The following is a 23,439-nucleotide window of genomic DNA, read 5'->3' as shown; positions in this document are numbered from 1 at the left end:
ACTTTGTTTTCTGAAATACAAGCTGAAAGGCTCAGGAAGTGCCAGGAGATCAGAGACACTGTTGTGGACAAAGCCTGTCCCAAGCAGGTGCCCAGGAAACTGCTTTTGGAGGTTAGAGTAACTAGCAATGATTCACTACAAACTGCCTCCATCTTTTTAAAAATGTATTTTATTGATTATGCTATTAAAATTGTCCCATTAGTCCCCTTTATTTCCTTCCACCCTGCACACGCCCTCTCACCTGCATCCCTCCCCCTACCTTTAGTTCATGTCCATGGGTCACACATATAAGCTCCTTGGCTTCTACGTTTCCCATACTGTTCTTACCCTCCTCCTGTCTATTTTCTCCCTACCGTCTATGCTACTTATTCCCTGTACCTTTCCTCTCCTCCTCCCCCTCCCCCTCCCCGCTGATAACCCTCCATGTGATCTCCATTTCTGTGATTCTGTTCATGTTGTAGTCGTTTGCTTAGTTTGTTTCTGGTTTTGTTTTTTAGGTTCAGTTGTTGATAGTTGTGAGTTTGTTATTTTACTGTTCATATTTTTTATCTTCTTTTTCTTAGGTAAGTCCCTTTAACATTTCATATAATAAAGGCTTGATAGTAATGAACTCCTTTAACTTGATCTTATCTGGGAAGCACTTTATCTGCCCTTCTATTCTAATTGAGGTCTTTGCTGGATAGAGTCATCTTGAATGTAGGTCCTTGCCTTTCATGACTTGGAATACTTCTTTCCAGCCCCTTCTTGCCTGCAAGGTTTCTTTTGAGAAATCAGCTGATAGTCTTATGGGAACTCCTTTGTAGGTAACTGTCTCCTTTTCTCTGGCTACTTTTAAGATTCTCTCCTTATCTTTAATCTTAGGTAATGTAATTATGATGTGCCTTGGTGTGTGCTTCCTTGGGTCCAGCTTCTTTGGGACTCTCTGGGCTTCCTGGACTTCCTGGAAGTCTATTTTCTTGGCCAGATTGGGGAAGTTCTCCTTTATTATTTGTTCAAATAAATTTTCAATTTCTTGCTCTTCCTCTTCACCTGTGGCACCCCTATGATTTGGATGTTGAGACATTTAAAGTTGTCCTGGAGGTTCCTAAGCCTCTCCTCATTTTTCTGAATCCTTGTTTCTTCATTGTGTTCTGGTTGAAAGTTTGTTTCTTCCTTCTGCTCCAAACAGTTGATTGGAGTCCCGGTCTCCTTCCCTTCACTGTTGGTTCCCTGTATGTTTTCCTTTATTTCTCCTTTCATAACCCTCACTTTTTCCTCTATTTTGCGACCATACTCAACAAATTCCATACAGTTTGATTTTCTGTCAGTCCTGGTTGTTTTTTGTTTTTAAATTTGTTGTTGTCATCCTTTTGGTTGTGCGAGGAGGCACAGCATGTGCCTACCCAGGCCTCCACCTTGGCCGGAAGTCAGCTGCCCCATCTTGAAGCAGGAATATCTAAATGATGTCTGCCGGCCTCCTTCTGTAAAATCAGAGCCTGCCCCTCCCGAGCAGATGGGAGGGAGAGTTCCAGGTGGGATTTAGGACTAGAACGTCACTTGAGGCTAAAGGTCTAATAATCTCCTGCCTCTCTTCACAGCCCCTGACCACCAGTCCTGGAGAGGAGCTGCTTTTATTCGAGAGAGAGACAGAGAGAGAGAGAGAGAGGAGACTCCCTCCCACCACAAAGAGCCCATAAAGGCTCTGACCTTCTAGAAGTTCATCCCGATGTTGAACCACCTCACATCAAAGAAAGGAAGCTCCCCTCACATCTGCCTGAGTCTGACTCCAGAGGGACACCATTTCCTCTGACTTCATCTCCCAAGAAGACTTCGGGCGCTCGCTTCAGGGTAAGTGATTCTCTTCCTAGTTGAGGAGCATGGTTACATCCTCAAACTAAGTAGGTTCCAACTCTTTTGAACGCCTTCATAGATCTTCTGTGTCAAGAAGCTTTCACACGTGGGAATTCTCTATCTGTCCTTAATGATTTTTGGAACCAAGCATCTAAATAACTACGTAAACATAATAGAACTTAGAAAACTCAGTTCTACACGCTTCACAGCCGAGTGAGTCATGGGCACCCAGTCAGACTGCAGGGGCCTGTTGGGGCGTAAGATGCGCTGCGGGAAACTCCCGTCCACCCACGGCGACCGTTGTCCCGGGGCAGCAAGCACCACTGTGCTTTCCACCTCTTCGTCATTTAAATAATTCCGGCAACGGTCACAAATGCCCAGACTCGGGCGCAGTCTTTATTGGTTAAATGTAACAGTCATAAAATGCAATTTGAAAGAAAATGTTAAAACACGGGATCGGGCGTAGAAAAGGGTTCTGGTGCCACGTATGTGAGCTCTCTCACCGCGTTCCCGTGCGGGTGGGGCTGACTTACCAAGCAGGCTAGCAGAACGACGACGGCGAGAAGCGGCTTCTCCTGGTCCAACGGCACCTTTAAAGCCATGGTTCTTATCAGGTGTGTTTTTGTTGAAGAGCTCTGAAAGGTAAGATACAGTCAACGTTAATGACAATCAGTGACCGTGCTTTGTGTTTACGGCATAATGTTTGCCGTTTGCCTATACAGACTACATAATAGTATTTATGCGGTGAACACAATCACCCTTAAAAAGATGCAGTAGGCATACAATATGTTATCTTTAAAAATGTAAGTTACGAGAGTTACTGCTTTGTCTGCTTAGGTACCATATGCAAAACTTCTACAGGCGTTCAAGTCCCAGGCCTTTATTTATGACCCAAGTCTCCGTAGTGTCCAATCTTCTTCTCCCAGCACAGAATCACATTCAGACAGTGACGATGTAAACCTTCCACTCTATGGATTCAATCAGTGCCAACAGGACAATAATAGTGATAAAAAAAATTTAACACCTGCTAAGCACACTGTGTGCCGGGTACTATTTTCCCCATGTTAACTCGCTTAATCTTTGCAGCTACTCTAGAATGTAGATAATACTGCCATCCCCATGTGAGAGTGGGGAAACTGAGACTCAGGGAGTGCTGAGTCACCCGCCCAAGGTCACATCGCTAGTAAGAAGCAGAGCTGGGTACAAACGCAGGTGGTCTGGCCCCAGGCTCCCGGGTCCCTCCACCCTGCAATACAATCCACGAGCACCCTGGACCTTCTGCTCCACGCAGAAGCAGACGCAGCCCACGCTGGCCTTTGTCCCCCCCCCCCCCCACTTCGGTGCAAAGTATACATCAGCAGGAAAAATATGCGTTCCTTTAAAAAGACCTAAAACTCATGCACAAGTGACGAAATTGGAGTCACTGATTTGTCATTTCAATGAAAGATCATCCAAGCCTCTTCACCTTCACCAGAAATGATCTAAAACGTAGAAATAAATCTGGTTGTTTTTCACAGCTCCAGACAATGGCAGGACCATAGGTTTTGTGTTTTTTTTTAACTCCCCCCCTCCCCCCCGCAAAGATCTATCTGGTGGCTCCTTATCAGGCAGGGAAACAAGGGTTCCGTTTCCCTTCAGGGTTGAATCTGCCAAAACTAACAAGAGACCCGGAGCAAATAATCTGACTGCTTAAAAAGAAACCAGAGCAGAGAAGCAGCCCCCGTGGGCCAAATAGCCCAAGAAAAACAATAACAACAACACAACAATCCGGCAGGCAGAGCTGGGCCAGCGGCCGTGTCCACCGCTGGCCAAGCGGCCAGCCCCGAGCGCGCCTGCGTGCAGCCGGGACGCTCACCACCGGGTTGGGCCTCGCAGCTGCCTGAGCAGCTCCGACCGCCAGGGCAGTGCGGACAGTGTTTTTAAGTTTGTGGGACGAGTGGCCCATTTTCAGAGAATTCAAGCAGCTTTGATTGCGTCTCCACCTTCTCAGTCATGGCCCTTTTGTGCCCCTGCATAGCTCAGAACCACCCAGCAGTTCCCCAGCCACGCACCTCACTGCGCGCAGACGCGGCGCGGGGTCGGGAGATGATAAAAGCGCATTCCAGGAGAGGTGTGCTGCGGCCGCGCTGCTCGCCGCGGCCCTAAATTCTTCTAAGCGTGCTAATTATTAAAAGTTAAAAAAAAAAACCATAAAATCTGCATGGAGTTAAGCTGCTATGAAAAAGAGAGTATAAATACCAAAGCGTTCCCGCGGAATGTGAGAACAGACTGACCGAGGCCGCGCGCGCCGTGACTGGGGGACCGGGTGGACTGGGTGGCCCGGACACTCCGCTGGGACCCCGTGCCGCCGGCCGCGGGAGGCAGACAACCCAACCGCTGGCAGCCCGCCGGCAGGAGTCAGAAGTCGCGGTAACGTGATTTTGACGTCATAGGGCACACCCCATTCCATGTCAAAATGTTTTCAGTGGTTGGGGTCACACGTGCCACTCCGTGCGAACTTTCCCCTTCTTTTTCCAAAAATTCTTCAGGGTGTAAAAACCTCATTCACGATGAAGGAAAAAAGTGCACCGCTCCTAGGACAAAAAGGTGAGAGACACGGTCCTCCTTGAAAAGTGTGGGAAAGAGGTGACAAGATAAGAAACCATATAAACACGGCCAAAGACAGGAGGAGATCAAATAAAGCGCCGTGACTTTCGCACCACGGAGAGATGCTTCCAGATGACCGGGTAGAAGAGCACGGATGGAGCCGTGCCCGTGTGCTGACTTGTGCTGCTCTCCCAGCGCACCTGCCAGCGGAACAGCAGGATAGGAACGGAGATACGCAAGCAGCGCTGCGCTGCCTGAATTTCCAGGGGTGCAGGTGGGCTGGTCCCCACAAATCATCTCCTAGGCTCGCAGCGTGGCCCCTGTGCCCTCCAGCCTCACGCCTGCTGGTCAGTCCCCTCATCACCCGGGCAGTTCAGCCCCCACCACACTCGTGGTTCTCCTGCACGCCCGTGACCGTGACCCTGGGCACAGGCGGTCCCTTTGTCCTGGGCAGCCTTCCTCCCCCTGAATCCCCACAAGAACCGGCCGATGGTCACGCTGCCCACGGCTGTCCGTCCACACAGGGGGCAGAGGTGCTCCCCACGGCCGGCCGGCCCTTCCACATACACGCACATACAGCAGCTGGCTTGCGCTCCCGAGTGTACCTGCTCACACCGGGGACCGCGCCTCACTACTCTGTATTCCCAGCGTCTAGCGCGGCGCCGGGCCACTGGAACGCCGGGGCATCCAGTCCCGTGCCTGAGCGATGTCACCCCGAGACTTCCCAGCTCCAGACGGAAAACAGCACCTGTGCCCGGGGGCGTGATGAGGATGAACTCGGGCAGGTACTGAGAAGTGCCCGGAACAGAAGGAGAGCGTAAGCGGTGCTGGCCGCCGATGCTGTCAGGGGCTCGCCTGCTGGTCTTGAGAACACCGCCTGTTAGCCGCGTGAACCTGGACGAGTTACGCACGCCAGGCCTCGGTTTCCCCACCTCCAGACTGAGCGTGGCGGCCGTGAGGAGTGAGCGAGTTTAACAACAGCTCTCACGCACTCACCGGAGAGTTCACCCGGACAGAAACCGATTCGGGCACACTGGCAGTGCTCGGTACGCGTTGGCAATGATGGCTGTCGTTATCGGTGACATTACCGCTGAGGATCAAAGGACCCGCTGCATGGGACAGTCCTTTGAGACTGTAACCGGATAGACAGACGTGAGCCATCTTTCAGGGGTGGTTACACCTTCAGACATACAGGCCCGCAGACAGCATGGGAAGACCAAGAACCAACGCCAAGTTCAAACTCAGCATTTCTGACGTCAAGTACTGCGTGAGGGCTTCCTGGAAGCACAGCTTCCCCCTTCCCGCCACACTCGAGAGCAGGCACCACCCCTGCACGAGGGGAGAGGACCCTGGGGGTCAAGGACACGAGCCCTGGGAAGGGTGGAAATGAATCCGATTCGTGCCTGCTGACTCCACGCAGAACAGCACTCCGCCCATTCTGCCGGGCTGACCGCCGGTCGTGTCCCCCGCCGCAGCACCTGGGGACCCCTTCCACTTGGCCGGGCAGGGCGGCATCGACAGAACTGATCAATGACACCACGCTGTGTAACAGAACACTACCCATCCTGGTTGATCCATGGATCAATCCACCCCGATCACAGCGTTCCTGGGGCCTGGGGGAGGCAGTGGGGTGGGGGGGCATAGCCCAGGGACAAAGGTACACCCCGGGGTGCTCACAGCGCAGCAAAGGTGGCGAGAGCTCCTACGCACCCCTCAATGCGGCCGGCTTGTTCGCTGTTTATTTATATAGAAATACACCGGTTAGCCCGTGGGGTGTTACGAGTGCGGCCTTGAACTTCTTGGAACAAAATGAAATACCTTAAGAAACGCTTTGGCATTCATAACAGGAAGGAAAATGTCATGAAACAACAAGTATTTAAGTGTTTAGAATTTAAAATTAAAATAAGGCAATTAAAAAAAGGTAGTTACTGAAATTGGTTTTAATTTCTGGAATTTTGAGTCTGGCCCAAATAGAAAAATGCTTTTATACATATACTTCAGTATTCTATTTGGGGATACTTATCACATGAGAGACACAGGAATCATTGATATTGTGGACAGGGGGTCCCCTGGGGTTGCCACGGTTTGCCAAAATACACAGGCCAGACAACGTCTACTAAATACCCAGCAACCTCTCGGCCGAATGGGCGCGGAGCAGCTGCCCCAGCCCGGCAACCAGAAGACTCGCAATGTCTGGTTCGCCGTGTCCGGTGGGAGGTCCGCCAGCAGGGCATCAGCACCAGGAGAACCGGGCAGGCCAAAAGCAGGAGAGTGGAGCCCGCAGCCCAGAGCTGGCCAGCGCGCTGCTGGGCGGCACAGGCCGTGCCGCTCATCACACCAAGCTGCTCCGCCGACCACCCGAACGAATGGGAGCTGACGCGAGGCAGTGTCCGGACTGGCCAGCCCCTAAGGGAGTAAACCCCACAGATGCGCAAAAGGCACGTCTTTTCTACCTCCTCGCCCAAACCGTGAAGACCTGCGCCGGAGTGTCACCTGGCAGAGAGGCGGGGCCTCGGGGGTGGCAGTGTACCGGTGGTGCCCGGCTGGGACAGAGCAGCGCTAAGCCACACCTCTCATCCGCGGGGCAAGCCACTGGATCCCACAGCACAGCAGTGACTTCAACCTGCCCTGCCCTCCCCGGCTGCGCCCCCTCTGCCCCGGGCCCTCCTGTACACCGGATCTTCATCCACCCCACCGCGGTGCCCCCGACTTTGTCCAAGTTCTTCCGGCATCTCCTGGCCCGGCAGGAGCCTCTCCGCTGCCCTTCCTGGGCACCCGGGACTTATCTCCACCCCCCACCCCCCCATGGTTGGCCAGCGACGTCTCCCTCTCCCTCTCCCAGCCCTTGTGTCGCCAGCAGCAGCAGCAGCAGCATTTTAAGAGCCACCACAGCCCTTAATTTTTAAAATAAGTTCTCAGTATTGAACATGAATGATCTTCTTGAAAAGTTAGAGAATGTGGCCCCCGTGAGCCCCAGGACAAAGCGGCAAGAGAGCTAGAGCCGTCAGCCGTCCCTGGCAAAGACGGGCCTAAACTTTCTGGGCTCCAGGTGCCCATCCCCTGCTGTCCCCTGGGGCTCCCTCCCTGCATTTCATTACTGAGCGGGCCACGGGAGTTGACCAACTAGAAGGGTGTGAGGACTCAGTGACAAGCAATGTGGTCTTACTTCTAGAATTAAGTGATTCACCCCCAAAATGGGCCTAATACATGTTGGATGAATGCAAAGAGTTCATGAATGAGGAGTAATAGTCCACCTCCTAGGGTCGTTGTAAGGACTAGCGGTGTCCGAGCGTGCAGTACAGGTGGCTCTGACACAGTGCAGCCTGGGTGGGGGCCCCAGTTCTTGAGCACAGAGCTACATACAGTACCGCCAAGAACCACTACGGAGGGAGGTCTGCTCAGGAACCCTTCTGAGACGGGCATTGGTTTTTGATCTTACAAATGACCCAGATATATGACTCAGGGTAATCCTAATAGCCTGGAAACTTTTTTCCAGGATAAATGAATGTTCTTTATTTTTCCATCCTTTAAAAGCTATTTGATTTATTATCGAACATGTGGTACATGCATGTTTTTATTTTAGTAATAGCTTTTCTAGTAAAAGTATATTAACATTATGTAATGAAATATATTGAACTCATACATTTTTCCAATATGCAATAAGCCGAAATACTTTTTTTTAAAAAAAAAGCAACATTAAAGTAAACTGGCAGGCTTACAATTTGTAAAATCGGCATTGAAAGAAAGCCTGTGCTATACACACAGAATTTTGCATTTCAATGGGAGAGCATAATGATAAATAACTTAGAAATAATGCCGGTCCCATATGCTATGAGAATAAAAAAATAATGCCATTTCCAAACAGGACAGTGACCCTTGCAGCCTCTCGTTGTGCTGCCCCTCCCCCGTCAATGTCACTGTTTTCTGAAAATCATTCTTCCTAACATCATGGAGTCCGCAGCCCTTCCTGTAGCTTCGGGAGCTCACAAAGGTAGGCCGTCGTAAAAATATACATATTGTGCTTGGCCAGGAATGAGAATGATCTTTTCCTTTTTCAAATCATGAAATAATTGCTACTAAAAATGCTACAAGCTCTAAAATGTTCTGTTGCCAAGGACAATATCTTCAATTCCCCTCAAGTTCAAAGCCATTAGGGACCACTCACGGTCAGGCTCTGATAATCCTTTTAACAGAATTGAAACTAGGCTAGGGTTTTTGAGACTAATTGCTTTTACTTCTCTGCGTTGTGGACTCCAGCACTTTGGTCTCAGGAAAATAACTGTCATAGAGTGTCCTCAAACTGGTCAGTGCACAAGCCTATTGTAACTAAGGTGCCTTTCCCCAAGTTCATAAAAGTGTATCCTAAAATACAAATAGAACAATTGCAGTTCGAAGGACCGAGGGGACCTCAAACATCGACAGAGTGTTTTAAGAGAATTAGGCATCGCCATTTCTAAAACACAGCTGTTTAAATTTTTATTTTAGAAGTGAGCCTGGATAGACTCCAAAAGCACTCTCCACAGCATCTGTAGTGCTCTCCAGTATAAGCAGCCCCCATTCTGCTAGAATTTCCTCCTATCAGACCCAGACGAGCCAACTCAAGACTGGCTAAGTAACATCTCCTCTTCACGTACACACGTTCCTTTGTCTTCTGTAACTGCTGAGAGGTGGCCGTTCTCGTTTTAAAGCCAGGCTTTACAACTTTGGTCTAAAAGGTCCATATTCTGTGATGTGTGGACTAGAAGGTAACCCAATACTGTTCAAACATCTTACTTTTAAAGGCAAACATCTTAGACAAAATGTGATGAATGAACTCAGCGCCCCACCAGGAAATCAGGAAAAGGAATTGTGTTCACACTGCGCCAACGTTCTCTCCCTTCAGCTAGAAAGTTGCTTTTAAAAGGCCGTGACCATTGAACAATCAGCTGCCATGAGACAAGTGTGTGTCACTGCTTCAGGGTCGCTGGCTCTCTCTCCACATGAGCAGCTGCCTGTTTACCTGGTGGGCATTTATCAAAGGTGGGCATTCTCATTCAACCTGAAGTCAACACAGAGGCGGTTGGCCTTCTGCAGGATTTTAATCGCTTGATTTTACATACTGATTCATCAGATTAAAAGAACTTGGCTTTTTCCTGCATTAAAATGCCTGCGGTTCTTCTTCCCGTGCTGTGTTCCCTTTTGAATGGTAGGACTGACCAGTCGCAAGAGACTGGGCTAAGCGTGCGTTCTGAGGTCGAAATAGGTGAAAAAAGGAGAATCAAAGGAGGGTTCGCAGGATTCCTCCATCGTGTTGCAGAATACCTCCCCAGCTCCGTGTGTGAGAGCTCTAACTAGTGAACCACAGCAGCGCACTAGGCACAGCACGCCACCACTACCCGTCTCAGCCCTTTCCGCAGCCAGGCTCCGGGACAGGAAAGGGACTCCACATTCCACTGTCAGTGCATAAAAAGCCTTCGCACGTCCTCGACTTCGCATCCAAGATCAAACCTGGGCTCAGAGTCCAAAGACACTCCCGTCAGAGAAGCAACGACTCACTTCCGTGAATGTCCCAGAGAACGCTAACCACAGCATCCCAGAGTTAGCACTTACTACGGGGGAAAAAATCCTGAAGTCAGTAAAGCCATGTGGCCTCAGAAACCGAGCCAATGTCCTAAGACACTTGCATGGGCTAGAAAGGAAAGAATTCACAGAGCTGATGATAACGCACCATGCACTGATGTCAATGCAATATTTAAAAACCGAAATGGCATCCCTGTGTTTTGTGTTATTTTCAGAACAACTTGGTAGGTGTCACGCAGAAACATGTCTTTCTACATACCCACATCTCTGGGAATAATCATTCAAAACCCGTCTTCCACAATAGGGCTCCATTCTCACCCTCTCTGGGTACACGGCTTTAAACCAGATGATAAACAGTGCTTGGCATGAAACACATTTTTAAACTACGCTGAAAGTAGCATTGACAAAAACACCTAAGGTGAAACTGCGCCACAGAAAACACAGAGTAAACCCCAAACTAATGCCCTGTAATCCTCCCTTTTGCATAAAGTATCTGATCATGAAAAAACAACATATTAAAATGAATCCTTCTGTTTACATAAGACACATTTAACAACACATGTTTTCTTTACATAAAAAAAATCATCTTCTAGTAAAGGAAAACTGTCACTGGAACGAAAACCACAACTCCATAAATATTTTGCCTTAAATTGTTTCAGTTAAAGAAATATGGAACAGTGCTTATGGTTTTGTTTGCAAATTGCATCCTTTTACTAAAATGAAAAAAAAAAAAAAAAAAGAGGGACATGGACTTCTTACAATGGTAAATGTAGGCTGGATGCGCAGTTCCCTGCCATCAAAACGGATCACGGAAGAGTGTACGAGCTAACTTCCAACCCCATGAAACGGCACCAGAACCTTGGCAAGGGCTGTCAGAGCTGACCTTTCTCTCTGTATCGTATTGTATTACAAGCGCGAGCCTTCGGCACTGTACTGAGAAACAGGCCCACATTGGCGAGCCGTTCTTTCGCTACACAATGACTCTGTTTGTGGGCCACTCACAAATCTTGCAAACGTTCTCCCTCCACCCCCTCGGCCCTAACTGGGTAGTCCCGGCCTGCACGCAGCTCCCGGCGAAGCGCGCTCGCGCGCGGGGCAGGGGCCGAGCGCTACTGATGAAAGGTCGGGATGGAGCCGCGCGCAGATAGATTTACACGCTTACACGCGTCTGCCGCCCAAGCAGAGTTTCCATTTAGGGGATCCCTGCAGAGAGACTGAGTCCGGACGTCATCCCGGACGCCAGCGGAGACCAAACGTTCCTACCCTCCCAACCGCAGCTCCCGCTTCTCGGGAGCCGCTCTCCCCTGCAGCCCCGGGCTGTCGCTCCTTCCCAGGGGTCGCCCTCGCCCGGCTCCGTCCGCCCACCCCCCTACTCCGCGCAAGAGCAGCCGTTTCTCGCTCCCCTTCCTCCATCGGGCAGCTGCCCTCTCTTCGGGCCGCCTTCGCGCGGGGGTCCACCAGGGTCAAGGGCTAAGGACCGCAGCGCAGCGCCACCCAGCCCCTGGTGAGCGGGACACCTACCTTCCCTGTCACCTGAGAGGCTCCGCCCGCCGGCTCCGCAGGTCCCGGCTGTAGCCAGAGGCACATGGGCGCTGGGGGCACGGCGCGGTGCAGGGCGTGGGGTGCGGAGCTGGGCCGGGGGTTCTCTCCTCGCGCGCAAACGACCGACGGCTTAACCCGGCCAACAACTCAGTTCTCCGGTAGCCGGGCAACGGCGGCCGCCTCCCGGGCCCCGCCCACCCGGAGCCCCGCCCACCTCCCCGGCTCCCCTCCCCGCCCCTCCGGTGGCGCTGCCCGTAGGCTCTCCGCAGCCTCCAATCCGCTCATTGGCTCTCCCTGCCCGCCTAGCTGCACTGCGCTGGGGGCCAGCCCTCCGAGGCTGGGCGCGCCGATGACCGCGACCTGTGTCGGGGTCGGAGGGTGGAAGGGACCCCAGGACCAACCAGCGAGAGCTTGACTGCGTTAGGGGACCTGCCCGGGGGGGGGGAAGGGAGGAGGCTTCTTTCTACCCTGCACGTGTTTTGCCAGGATCTTTGTGCCTTTGCCTCGCGGGTCCATGCCACTGAGCCTGCATCCAGCACAGGAGCAAGGCCCCGGGAAGACGGTGTGGCCCATTTGCTCTGGGCCCTGGAGACCCAACTCCCCCACAGCGGCCTCACTCATGCATGGATGGAGTTCTCCGGCCCATGCTCCACCGACACCCTTTCAGAGAGCTGGCGCAAGTTGGGCTTCCCCCCACCTCCTCCACGCCAAGACCAGCCTCAGAGCCGCTGGGCCCGTGGGGGAGCACAGAGCCCAGCCTCCACGCCGTCACGAGTAGGCGCTGACGCTTCTGAAGTTAAGTTCGTTAGCTTATGGAGCAGAGCTAACTGTGCGCACTCGGCAGACTTGTCAGAAGGAGAGAGAGAATTATGTCCATAACACAGTACTTCTGCAGCAGTAGAATGCTAGAGATACATAAGCAATCATTGTTTTATCTGTCCAGTGCGTGAATAATTGGGCAAATACCTTCAAACCCAGGACACACTGGGCATGATTTTGGTACAAAGAAGCATCCACCGTATCGTATGTGTTGGTTTCATCTTCCCTACCCAACTCTTTGGATGGAACCATCCAAATGTTTTAGATATCCCAAGGCACATACTGGTGTCTCAATAAGTATTTGTTGAGTGAATGAATAGGTTATTAGACTTAATTACTGATAAACACACCTCCTGGCCCACACTGAGAACACTGTAGTGTTGTGCTAGTAACTTGTGAAAAATACTTTAAAATATTATCATCCAAGTGGCCTACTTGAAATCTCACATGGCCGGAATGCAAATCACAATCATGACTTATATGCAGATAACTCACAAGCGATATACACTACTTATTGGAACCTCCAAGCAAGCATCCTTTCCCTTGGCCGAGGAGCCGTTCCCTAGCACTTCCCCGGATGTGGTGCAGTGCACTAACATGCTCATTATCATATGGAAGTTATCTGTTTTCCTGCATTCCTTTCCCCAACTAGATTCCAATCTGCTGGGGGCAGGGGCATGTCTGATTTCCTTAATATCCCCGAGCCTAGCTAGCACATGAGACACCCAGCGGTGTGTTAAGCCAAACGATCACTTCTTCCTTTGTAAGGACTCATGCACACACCCTCTTCCCTTTTTTCCCCTGGGCCCACTGTAGCTCAGGCCTCACCGCCCCCCCCCCCCCCACCTTTCCCTGGAGTATTGCCCTCACGGTCCAGCCTTTCTCCCTGCTCCTTTGTCCCAGGGACCAGTTTCCTCCTGCCCGTCATCGCCGTCACTGTCCAAGGCAACCATTCACATTCCTCGTCATAAAGAACGGCGTCCATACTCCTTGAAGTAGCATTCAGAGATTTCCAAGCTTGGGCTCCACCCACATTTTTCAGCCTTATCTTCCTCTCCTCTAGACCATACACTCCGTATTCTGGCCAAACTGGTCTGCATGCCTTGCCTTGAAGTGCCCTGAACTCGCCCTTCACTTTGCCCTGGAGGGCCCCCTCTTCATACCACCCTGATGCCTTACTAACTTTTATCTGACTGCTCTCAGGACCAACTCAAATGCCACAGCTCCCCTGAGTCTCTCCAAGGTCTGGGGCCGTCCTGTTAGAATGACAGCCCTTGCCTCATTCTTGCATGCATCCCAACGGCACCGAGATTTTTTTAACTCGGGGACTTAAAAGCAGTTCTGCCTTCAGAGAAGGGGCACGTTTTGTTCAAACTTGTATCTCTGATAACATCAAACGTTCCCAGAAGTGTTCAATAAGTGTTTTCTGAGTGGAATTCACTCTGCCAGCTCAGGCACTACCACCTCTTTGACTCCAGCCAAATGTTCTTTCATCCTCTGGCTGCCTTTTGTCCTTAGAGGCAGGGACGCATGAGGTAGTTGATTAGCTCTTGCATCATTTCCCGTGTGTGTGACTGATCTCCCCAGGGAGCCGGAGAGCCCCCTGCGGAGAGAGACCCCGTTGGGAAGACACACAAACTTTGACATCAGATAACCTGGTCGCAGGTGCCAGTCTGCCTTCCACCAGTGGCGTGCCCTTGGACAAGTTCCTTCGCCTCCCTAAATTTCCATTTCTTCGACTGTAAGGTGAGTTGTTTCACTGGCGGTTATTAAAAGAGATAAGGTATTCAGATCACTTAGCCCGACGCCTGGCACACAGGAAGCTCTCCGTCAAGGGCGGCCAGTACCAGCAGCAGCACACGTTTGTAGGGCAGCTGACGCCTGGCATCTGTGTGTGAGTGACGATCGAAATGATATCTGACCGCGGGAACAGAGGGCACCGCACCGCTGTACTCCAGCTACTGAGTAAATCTGTTCTCTGAAGAAGACGCATGTTAGGTTAACACACACTGCCCACTTTACCTCAGCTTGAACGGACATACGATCCGGAGACAGCGTCTGCAGGAGGACCCAGGCCCGCAGTTAAGTACCAGAGGGAACAAAGAAGAACCGTGTGACCCCTAAGCTCATTCAAAAGGAGACCAGTGCTTTGACTTAGGGCTGCGGGCATTTTCCTCCCTTTAAACACGGACTGTTGCTCACGGGTTGAAATATTTGCTGTGAAAGCCGATTTATTATAAGGATCTTGGCAGAGGTGTTGTTGGTTCAGTGCTGGTTTTTCTGAAGCTAGTTTTGGCAATATTTAAGCTGATACCCAGTGTATTTGTTTAGAATAGTAGCCCCCAAAGTTGAACTAATGAAGTGGCAAACTTCCTGAAAAATAGTTTCAGCAATGAGCCAGCTCATGGGAAGAAAAGTTAATGGAAAACTATTTGACTTCCTCGTGTAAATCACTACCCCCCAGAGACATGGACTAGAATGCAAGATGTATGAACATCCTGAGTTTGGTCTTTTAGTTTACTGCTCCTCTGCATAGTAGGTACTCAAAAATTTTTTTGAATGAATTAACAAGTGGGGCAGGAATCTCAAAGGATAATAAAGTTTACCTAACATAGTTAAGAAAATAAGAGGGGAACGCAACCAGGACCCAGAGGTTTAAGTAATACCCAACACCCATTGCTGCCATTTATAGGCTATCAGTGTAGGGTTGGGGCCAGATGTTGAGTGACTTGCCCAAGGTCACACACCAAGTTAATCATAAAACTAGAAGCAAAATCCACGTTCCCTGATGCCTAACATAATCTTCACCACGCCACCCGTGCATAAACCAATACACAAGAAAAGGCCAAGGAGGTTGCTTGTTTAGTTTATGTAATGTCAAACTCATGACATGTATAGAGCTAAGCTGTTAAAAGGTCCAGCACCGGCACTGATCTCAGTGCATTTACGACACTGCTGTTGGCCACACTCGTCCTGCGTTTAATGAGAGAAGAAGCGAGCCGTGGACTCTGCCCCGCTCCTGCCCGGTGAAGGCGGGGGGCTCCTCTGCACGAGGCTGAGTTAAGGGGCAGCGGTTGGTGACGCTAGGCCACGGGGCCGCCCAAGTATTGGGGACCCCGAACAGAATGGAGAAAGTCTCCTTATCGGAACTCATCTCAGAGAGAGGGTGTCTTATGTGGGGAGGAAGGGTTTGACGAAGTTGCTCAAGACCCCCCCACCTTGCCCTTCTCACTAAAGAGAAACGTTGAGTCACAATGGATGGGGCTGCAGGACTTCTCGGTCTAAGGGTATGAAACTCGGTAACCTCTGGGCAGTGATTTCAGCCAGGAGGGGGGTTTGGAACCGAAGCTGAATGAATGGCGCGTGACGGTCGAGGAGAAACCACGCACAGCCACCGGGGAGAGTTCTCCTGCCCTCCTCTCGCTGCTCGTCCTTCTAAACTGGGCTGACAACAGTTTAAAGAGTCACTCTTCACAAGGGCACCAAGTTATTAATTTTTCCAGGGTTTCTTGTACTGGCCCTGCCATCACAGGGCGCCTGCGCTTGCTCCAGTCCTGACGTACAGGAGGAAGGGTCATGTCTTGAGACCCTTCGCAGCTGAAGATCCCAGGTCAACTGGTAGAAAATAATCCAAAACTTCTAATAACGCTCATAAAATATATCAATACAAAGAAAAAAACCAGAACCCATTTTTTAGCCAAAACTTTGACTACAATGTTTGCTAACAGTTACGTTCAATTCTGCGTAATTCTTATAACCGAAAGAATTAACAGACTTCTGGTCAAGATGGAGTATACGTAGGCAAGCTTCACCTCCTTGTGCCTCCATAGAAAGAATTACAACTAGATTGCAAAACAAATAACATCCAGAATGTTCAGAAAATCTAGCTGTATGGAAGTCCGACAACCGAGGATTGAAGAAGCCACACTCATCCAGGTGGGTTGGAGGGGAGGAGTCACAGAGATGGGGGAGGAGTCACAGAGATGGGGGAGGAGTCACACAGATGGGGAGGAGTCACAGAGACCTGCGAAGAGGTGCGGAGAAGTGGTGTGGTACAGTGAGGCAACAGTGGAATGGGAGGTCCCACATTCACGTGTGGCAGATAAAAATCAGGAGGGACACCTTGGGAGTGAGTGATCCCAGCTCCAGACAAGACCACACAGCCCAGGGTTCCCGCACTGGGAAGATAAATCCCCACAACTTCTGGTTGTAAAAACCAGTGGGGGTTGGGGCATCGGAAGAAACTGCTGTATTTTCAGAAAACTCCATTTAAAGGGCCCATGCCAACTTAGAATCTACTCAAGCCCACCTCTCTGGGATTCACCACCAGGGCAATAGCTGGGAAGGCACCAGCCGCATAAGGAAGTGGGTAAAGTGACTGGAAATGGAGCGAACCTCCAGAAGCCAGGCAGCGGCACTGTCCCCTCCCTGAGCCGTCCCCCCAACACAGAGCCACAAAGCGTGAAGCAGGTTGCCCCACCCCTGGCAATGACCTAAGGTTCCACATCATACAATTGACAGGTGCCTTTTCTCCAATAGAACACACTGCTAAGACAGAGAGTCAAAGCAGCTCTACCTGATGCACAGAAACAAACACAGGGAGGCTGCCAAATTGAGGAGACACAGAAAGATAGCCCAAATGAAAGAACAGAATGAAAACCCCCCAAAAGAATGAAATGAAATGGAGATAACCAACCTACCAGATGCAGAGTTCAAAAAACAGCAGCAACACAAAGGAAGAAATGAAGGTCACACTAAGTGAAATGAACAACAATATACAGGGAACCATCAGTGGAGGGGAGGAAGCCAGACTTCAGATCAATGATTTGGAACATAAGGAAGAAATAAACATTCAACCAGAACAACAAGAAAAAAAATAAAAAAAAATGAGGATAGCATAGGGGCCCACTAGGACATCTCCAAATGTCTCAACGTCTGAATCATAGGGGTGCCAGAAAGGGAAGAAGAAGAGCAAGGAATTGACAACTTGTTTGAAAAAATACTGAAAGAAAATGTCCCTAATGTGGAGAAGGAAATAGAAATACAAGTCCGGGAAGCACACCGTCCCAAACAAAAGGGACCCAAAGAGGACCACACCAAGACACATCATAATTAAAATGCCAAAGGTTAAATATAAAAAGAGAATATTAAAAGCAACAAGAGAAAACCAGAGAGTTACCTACAATGGAGTTCCCATGAGACTGCCAGCTGATTTCTCAAAAGAAACTTTGCAGGCAAGAAGGGACTGGCAAGAAGTATTGAAAGTGATGAAAAGTAAGAACCTACATCCAAGATGACTCTCTCCAGCAAAGCTAGTATTTAGAATGGAAGGACAGATAAAGTGCTTCCCAGACAAGGTAAAGTCAAAGGAGTTCATCATTACTCTGCCTTTACTACATGAAATATTAAAGGGACTTATTTAAGAAAAAGAAGAAAATCAAAACTATGAACATTAAAATGACAACAAAGTCACAACTAACAATAACTGAATCTAAACAAACGAACTAAGCAAGCAACCAGAACAGGAATAGAATAATAGACATGGAGATCATTTGGAGAGTTATCAGCTGGAAGGGGAAGAAAGATACAGGGATTAAAAAGCATAACTGGGCCCTGGCTGGTGTGGCTCAGTGGACTGAGTGCTGGCTTGTGAACCAAAGGGTCACAGGGTCGATTCCCAGTCAGGGCACATACCTGGGTTGTGGGCCAGGTCCCCCTTTGGGGCTCATTGGAGGCAACCACACATTGATGTTTCTCTCTTTCTTCCTCACTTCCTTTCTCTCTAAATAAATAAATATGTTTTTAAAAAGATGCATAATTGGTAGGTAGCGTAAAATAGATGGTGGGTGTCAAGAATAGTATAGGAAATGGAGAAGTCAAAAAAATTATATGCACAACCCTTGGACATGAACTAAGAGAGAGGATTGCTGGAGGGAAGGCAGGTACCAGCTGGAGGGGAGCAAAGGGAGAAAATTGGGACAACTATAATAGCATGATCAATAAAATATATTTTAAAATATTTTTTAAAGAATTAGCAGCCTAGCCCTAGACCAAAAAAAGTGCTGCCGTTTAATTAACCCTGTGATCCTCACATATCATTTGACCGCTTTGAAACTCACTTTCCTCATCTGCGTAATGGGCGTGACAAACGTAATTACACATTTAAACAAATGTAGTACGGAACACGTATCATGTACAAACCCATACCGAACCCGCAGATAGAAATCTCACAAAATCCCCCTGGGAATTTCCCTGGAGAAGTAACAACCTTTAATTAGCAATTAAACTTCTCATGGACCCCACTGACATCTTCAATTCCTTGGAAACACACAGAGATGTGCTTAAATAAAGTCAAGCGTGTATACACACATACACACAGGCACACAAATATCTGTAATTCCACATTCCATGACGTATTAACTTTGGGAAGGAACATTATTTTAAATGTTATGGTAAATTATGTGCAGCAGTGATGGTGTTTAGACTGCTAAGAAATAGAGCAGCAAAAGGAACTGCTGGGAAATAACCAGACTAATCCAGTTGGCTGATATGTCTATCACGGGAAGGAAAAAACAAACGTATTGCAGTCGGAAGTGGCTGTCTCCACGATTCAAACTAATACCGCCCTCTGATCAGCTGCCCGGTGCGTTTTTGTCCGCGGTCGCTGGAAAACGGACGCCGCGCGGTGGACCAGAAGGAGCAACGCATTGCGTAACCGGCCCTGCGACCTGAGTCAGGACAATCAGGTGCCTTTCCCCCAGTCTCAGTTTCCTCATCTGGAAAGTGGCTATAAAAATTCCACCCCGCTCGCTTCATTGGGGCGATCTGATCGGTTCCCTCACGTCCCACATGAAGGGGCTGAGCAGTGAGGTGACTCTCTCGAGGTCACATAGCTCATCAGTGACAGAATCACAACTAGAAATAAAAGTCTTTTGAAGAGCCGGACTTTCTGCAGTCACAAGGCTGCCATTGAAGCCGCAGATAGCAGAGTGCTTTGAAAAGTGTAACATAAAGGCTTCCTTCAGCAGAAGCGCTGCGGAGTATATATATCTACTTAAGCCAGCGTCGAGACCGTCGTGGGGCGATTAAGAAATGTCTTGGGGAACAGGGCCTGTGCGTGCAGCGGGAGCCGTCTTTCTCTTACAATCAAGTGGAATCTGTTTCGTTTCTCAGAGAAGACACGCGTGCAGGGAGCAAACAATGGACTGCATTAATGCAGACACTGAAGTGGGCTTTCAAGGGCCTGACTTGCCCAAGCGAGTTTTCTGCAAGGGCCAACTTAATCAGATAATTGCCCATTCTCCCATTTGTTGCGTGCCGAGTAGACTCCGCGCTCGTGGATAGGGACCTCGTAACAGAACAAACTGTCACGTGACAAAATTTTAAAACCCCAAATCTGAACTGAATGGTCGAGCTCCTAGGCACTCTGTTTCTTCAAACATCTTCTCAGTCACCACTTGAAACGCTTCCTTTTCTTCACCTGACTGGGAACATTGATACTTCCTTTGTGATTTACAGAGAACTTTTGGAGTAAACAACTGAAAAAAAAAATCAAACTAAACTGATGATCCAAGACCCTGGGAACATGCTCCGGTCGATGGTCAGCAAAACAAAAATGTACATGTCTCTCTTGGAGTAACCGCCACTGTGCAGTCTTTTAGATTCAATTCTTACTGACACGTTAAAAAAAAAAACATGGTTAGCGTCGTCTGGTTTAAAATAATCTCCACTTCTCAGCTCTCAAAGTTTTAAAATTAAGCAAACAGTGCTAATTACCCTCCTTCTAATATTGGGGGGGAAAGCTTAGAAAGTGATTTAATTAATTGGCTCTGAAAAATTAATTACATCTGAAATGAGCCTCATTAAGATCTTCCTTGTTTCATCAGAATTTCAGACGAAAGGATGACTGGCCTCCTCACGTATAATTTCTTTGTGGTTCATAGAGCATAAAATAGACTGCTGGTTGTGATGATAATTAAATTCTTTACCCAAATAAATGTAGGACCAGAACAGCCAAATGAACCGACCTGAAGATAGAACTCTCGTATTCCCACCGTAGTAAGTTCTTGCATTGCAGTGTAAAGATTTTATTCTGTGCCTATGAGTGTGAGTGTGTGAGTGTGTCTGGGTGTATGTGCAGTGAACCGACAAAAACAAAAACAAAACCAAAGATACAGTTCACGTTCAAATTTAGCACACCAACATATTTTGGTTTTTACCACGTTGAGTGTGAACCAAAGTAAAGCAGGAATAAAAACTTTCCGTCACACAGTAACTGTTGACTGCTCAGACGGTTTTCGTCAACAGTTGGCCAACTGTAACTTGGAGCAGCTGCCACTGCGCCTTCAAAGTCAACGTTGATGCAGGAATATCAGCCTTGTCAATGTTTGTGTAAGTAAGGCTGGCGCTGTTTTCAGAGGTTGCGGGCTCGCACGAGAGGGCGGTTAAACCACGCTCAGCCCCCACTTCCCCTCACTGTCTTAAAAAGTCTTCGGTTGGACCCATAAACAGCAGTAATCGTACTTAAAGGACTTCCCAATGATTCCCCGGGAGCTACCAACTGCACAGAGAAATGTCTTTGATGGATTCACATCTTGGAGGCGAGAGAACAAACAAACGACAGAAGCGGCGCGGCCAGAGACGCACTGCACCCTTTCATGCGAGCAAGCACTGGCAGCGGCGGAGTCCCAGCGCCGTGGACTAAATAAAGTAACCTGTGCATACCCAGGGCACTCACAGCTCCCAGGGCTCAGGCTCCGGAGCCCGGGCTGTGTGCTAAAGTTAGCACACTTTCTTTCTTTTTTTTTTTTTTTTTGTCCTGTTTGAACAACTCTTTTCCAAGTAAAATTTGCATGACAGACTGCAAAGCACCCCTTTGTACAAGCGACTCCCACTGGCACCGAGTGTCTATCCGCCCTGGCACAGACAAGGCGCACAGCGCGGCCGTCAAACGCAGAAACGCCTGTCCTTACATGAGCCCAGCCATCTTTTTCTTGCAACACGCGAGAACAGTGAAGCGAAAGCTACAACAGAACGTAAAAAAAGGCTGTACCTGCAACGTGCTGAACTCTTTCCAGCCCTCACCCTTCCGGCACCTTCGGCAGCCTCGCTTCTCCCTTTGGCACAGCGCGGCGGTGCCAAACGCTTCTCCCCTCCCGGAGCCGTGCGTCGGCACAAGCCCAGGCGAAACTCCAAATCCAGGAAAATAAAATTAACCACGCAGATCAAAGGCAGCGGAGCAGCGAGATGAAATGCCCGTAATCCGATCGGCGATCAGTTGCAGAACATCAAAGGCAGGGCTCGGTTTATAGAGGAGCAGGGGCAGCCAGAAAGTCCCCTTTCAGCAGGTAGGCAAGCAGCCTCCCGCCTCCGAGTGCGCATTAGTGCACAGATTCTTTTGTTTAACATGGATCACGTTGTTTTCCTGCCCCCCCCCTTTTTTTTTTTGCAAGGAGGCAATCCCGGCGGTTCTCCCCAGCCCGGGCCGAGGGGCTGGACCCGCGCAGCCGTGCGGTTCCCGAGCCGAGCGGAGGGCTGTGTGCTGGAACCCGCCCCCAGCCCGCGGGCTCCGCGCTCTCCCTTTCATCTCGCTCCACTGCGGATCCCATGACATCATCCGGCGCCCTGGGACTGGTAGGAGAGCTGTAATTCGGCCTGCGGGGGAGTGCGCCAGAGCGGCCAGCCTTTCCCCGGTTTCTGATCACGTGAGGCTCTCGGGCCCGGGGCAGGACACTTTCTGTTATCTGCTTCCCAGTGGGAAAGGCCGGCCAGCGCTGCGGGAGGGTGCCGGCGCGATAAGATCCCCGGTGTCCCCCCTGCCAGGTTCCCAAGGACAACACTTAATGGGCTCTCTGCTGATAAAAATCACAGGCTCTGACAAAGACTGTCAAAGATTCAGAAGAGTGAAGGATCACGCTGAGACGGTTCCAGAAAACGCCCAGGGACACTGCCAGTTGGAAAGGATGCCTTTTTTTTTTTTTTCTTCAAACATGTGTTTTTGTTTTAAATGGGACAAGTCTCCAAGGGTTTTAAGTAAACCGTCTTTGCTTTGAAACGTAGATGATTAGCACGGACTGCCAAGGAAACAGAGGCCTTTTAATTAAAGTAATGAATGGACAGATAAGCAACCTCCGTGACTGAGAGGAGATGCCACTTTCTCACTTAAGCCCTTGGGCATTCCTTCCATCTGCGATTCCTAGACTGAGCCTTAGTCTAGGAATCAGTCTGGGGTTCTGAAAACTAGATTTTACAACATGTAGTTCTTAGGTAGGTATAGCTCATCAACACCTGTTGAGCATGTTAAAGTTTATGGAAGAAAAGAATGATGGACAGACAAGCACCAGCCCTGTGCTTGTCTTTTCCGGCTGTTCCTTCTAACTAACTCCGTAGCTTAAACTCTTAGCCCCCTAAAAATCACCACGGTAGTCTAGCTCTCCATGATTTAAAATGAACCCCCTTCCTCATTATTTAGAATTTTCACACTATTCTTCCCTAGAGTCAAGCAAATAAGATGATTTTAACTTGAGTAGTGACCAAAATGAAGATAAGGAGAAATTTCATGTTCATTACAATCCAGGATACAGTACATTTCTGAGTTCCAGGCCACTCATGCATGGATGGATGGAAATTTTTCTGTTTTATCCTGGAAACTTGCCAACGTTGAGAAGGTCAGTGAGCCCTGGCTGGCGTGGCTCACTTGGTTGGCGCGTCATCCCATAACTGAAAGGTTGTGGGTTCAGTTCCCGGGAGGGCACACGTCTAAGCTGTGGGTTCGATCCTCAGGCCCTTCCGCTCTCATGTGACCTGTGGTCCAGATACGTAAACGGCCCCCATGCCTCCCTCTCGCATTGATGTTTTTCTCTCTCCTTCTCTCTCCCTCCCTCTCCCTCTCCCCCTCAAATGTGCTTGGGCCCTGCCTGGTGTGGCTCAGTGGGTGGGGCCTCATCCCGCAAACGGAAAGCTGCACCTGATCAGTATTTCTCTCCTTCTTTTTCTCCCTCCCTTCCCCACTCTTTAAAATCAATAAATAAAATCTTTTTTTAAATGTCCTCAGGTGAGGATGAAAAAAGTTAAAAATATTTTTTTCCAAAACAGAAGACAGAA

The 23,439-nt window shown here is 49.4% G+C and overlaps 1 protein-coding gene across 2 annotated transcripts in view; it reads right to left on the bottom strand.

Moving 5' to 3' along the window:
• TNFRSF19 (TNF receptor superfamily member 19) overlaps positions 1–22,020 on the bottom strand; it is a 63,394-nt gene extending 41,374 nt beyond the window's left edge. The window contains exons 1-2 of one of the 2 annotated variants that reach the window (XM_036011203.1): positions 21,389–22,020; positions 2,364–2,465 (exon numbers count right to left, since the gene is read on the bottom strand). In XM_036011203.1, the coding sequence (XP_035867096.1) occupies positions 2,364–2,432 (69 nt within the window). In that variant the 5' untranslated portion in view covers positions 2,433–2,465; positions 21,389–22,020. Of the gene's footprint in view, positions 1–2,363; positions 2,466–11,496; positions 11,711–21,388 lie in introns of those variants that run through there. The other variant, XM_036011202.1, reaches the window with a different exon arrangement.
• Between the last annotated feature and the right edge of the window lie 1,419 nt (positions 22,021–23,439).

This window comes from Phyllostomus discolor, chromosome 11 (assembly GCF_004126475.2).
Source record: "Phyllostomus discolor isolate MPI-MPIP mPhyDis1 chromosome 11, mPhyDis1.pri.v3, whole genome shotgun sequence".
Lineage (NCBI taxonomy): Eukaryota > Metazoa > Chordata > Mammalia > Chiroptera > Phyllostomidae > Phyllostomus > Phyllostomus discolor.
The sequence above is the reverse complement of the archived record's forward strand: the minus strand, read 5'-3'. Positions and strand labels throughout refer to the sequence as shown.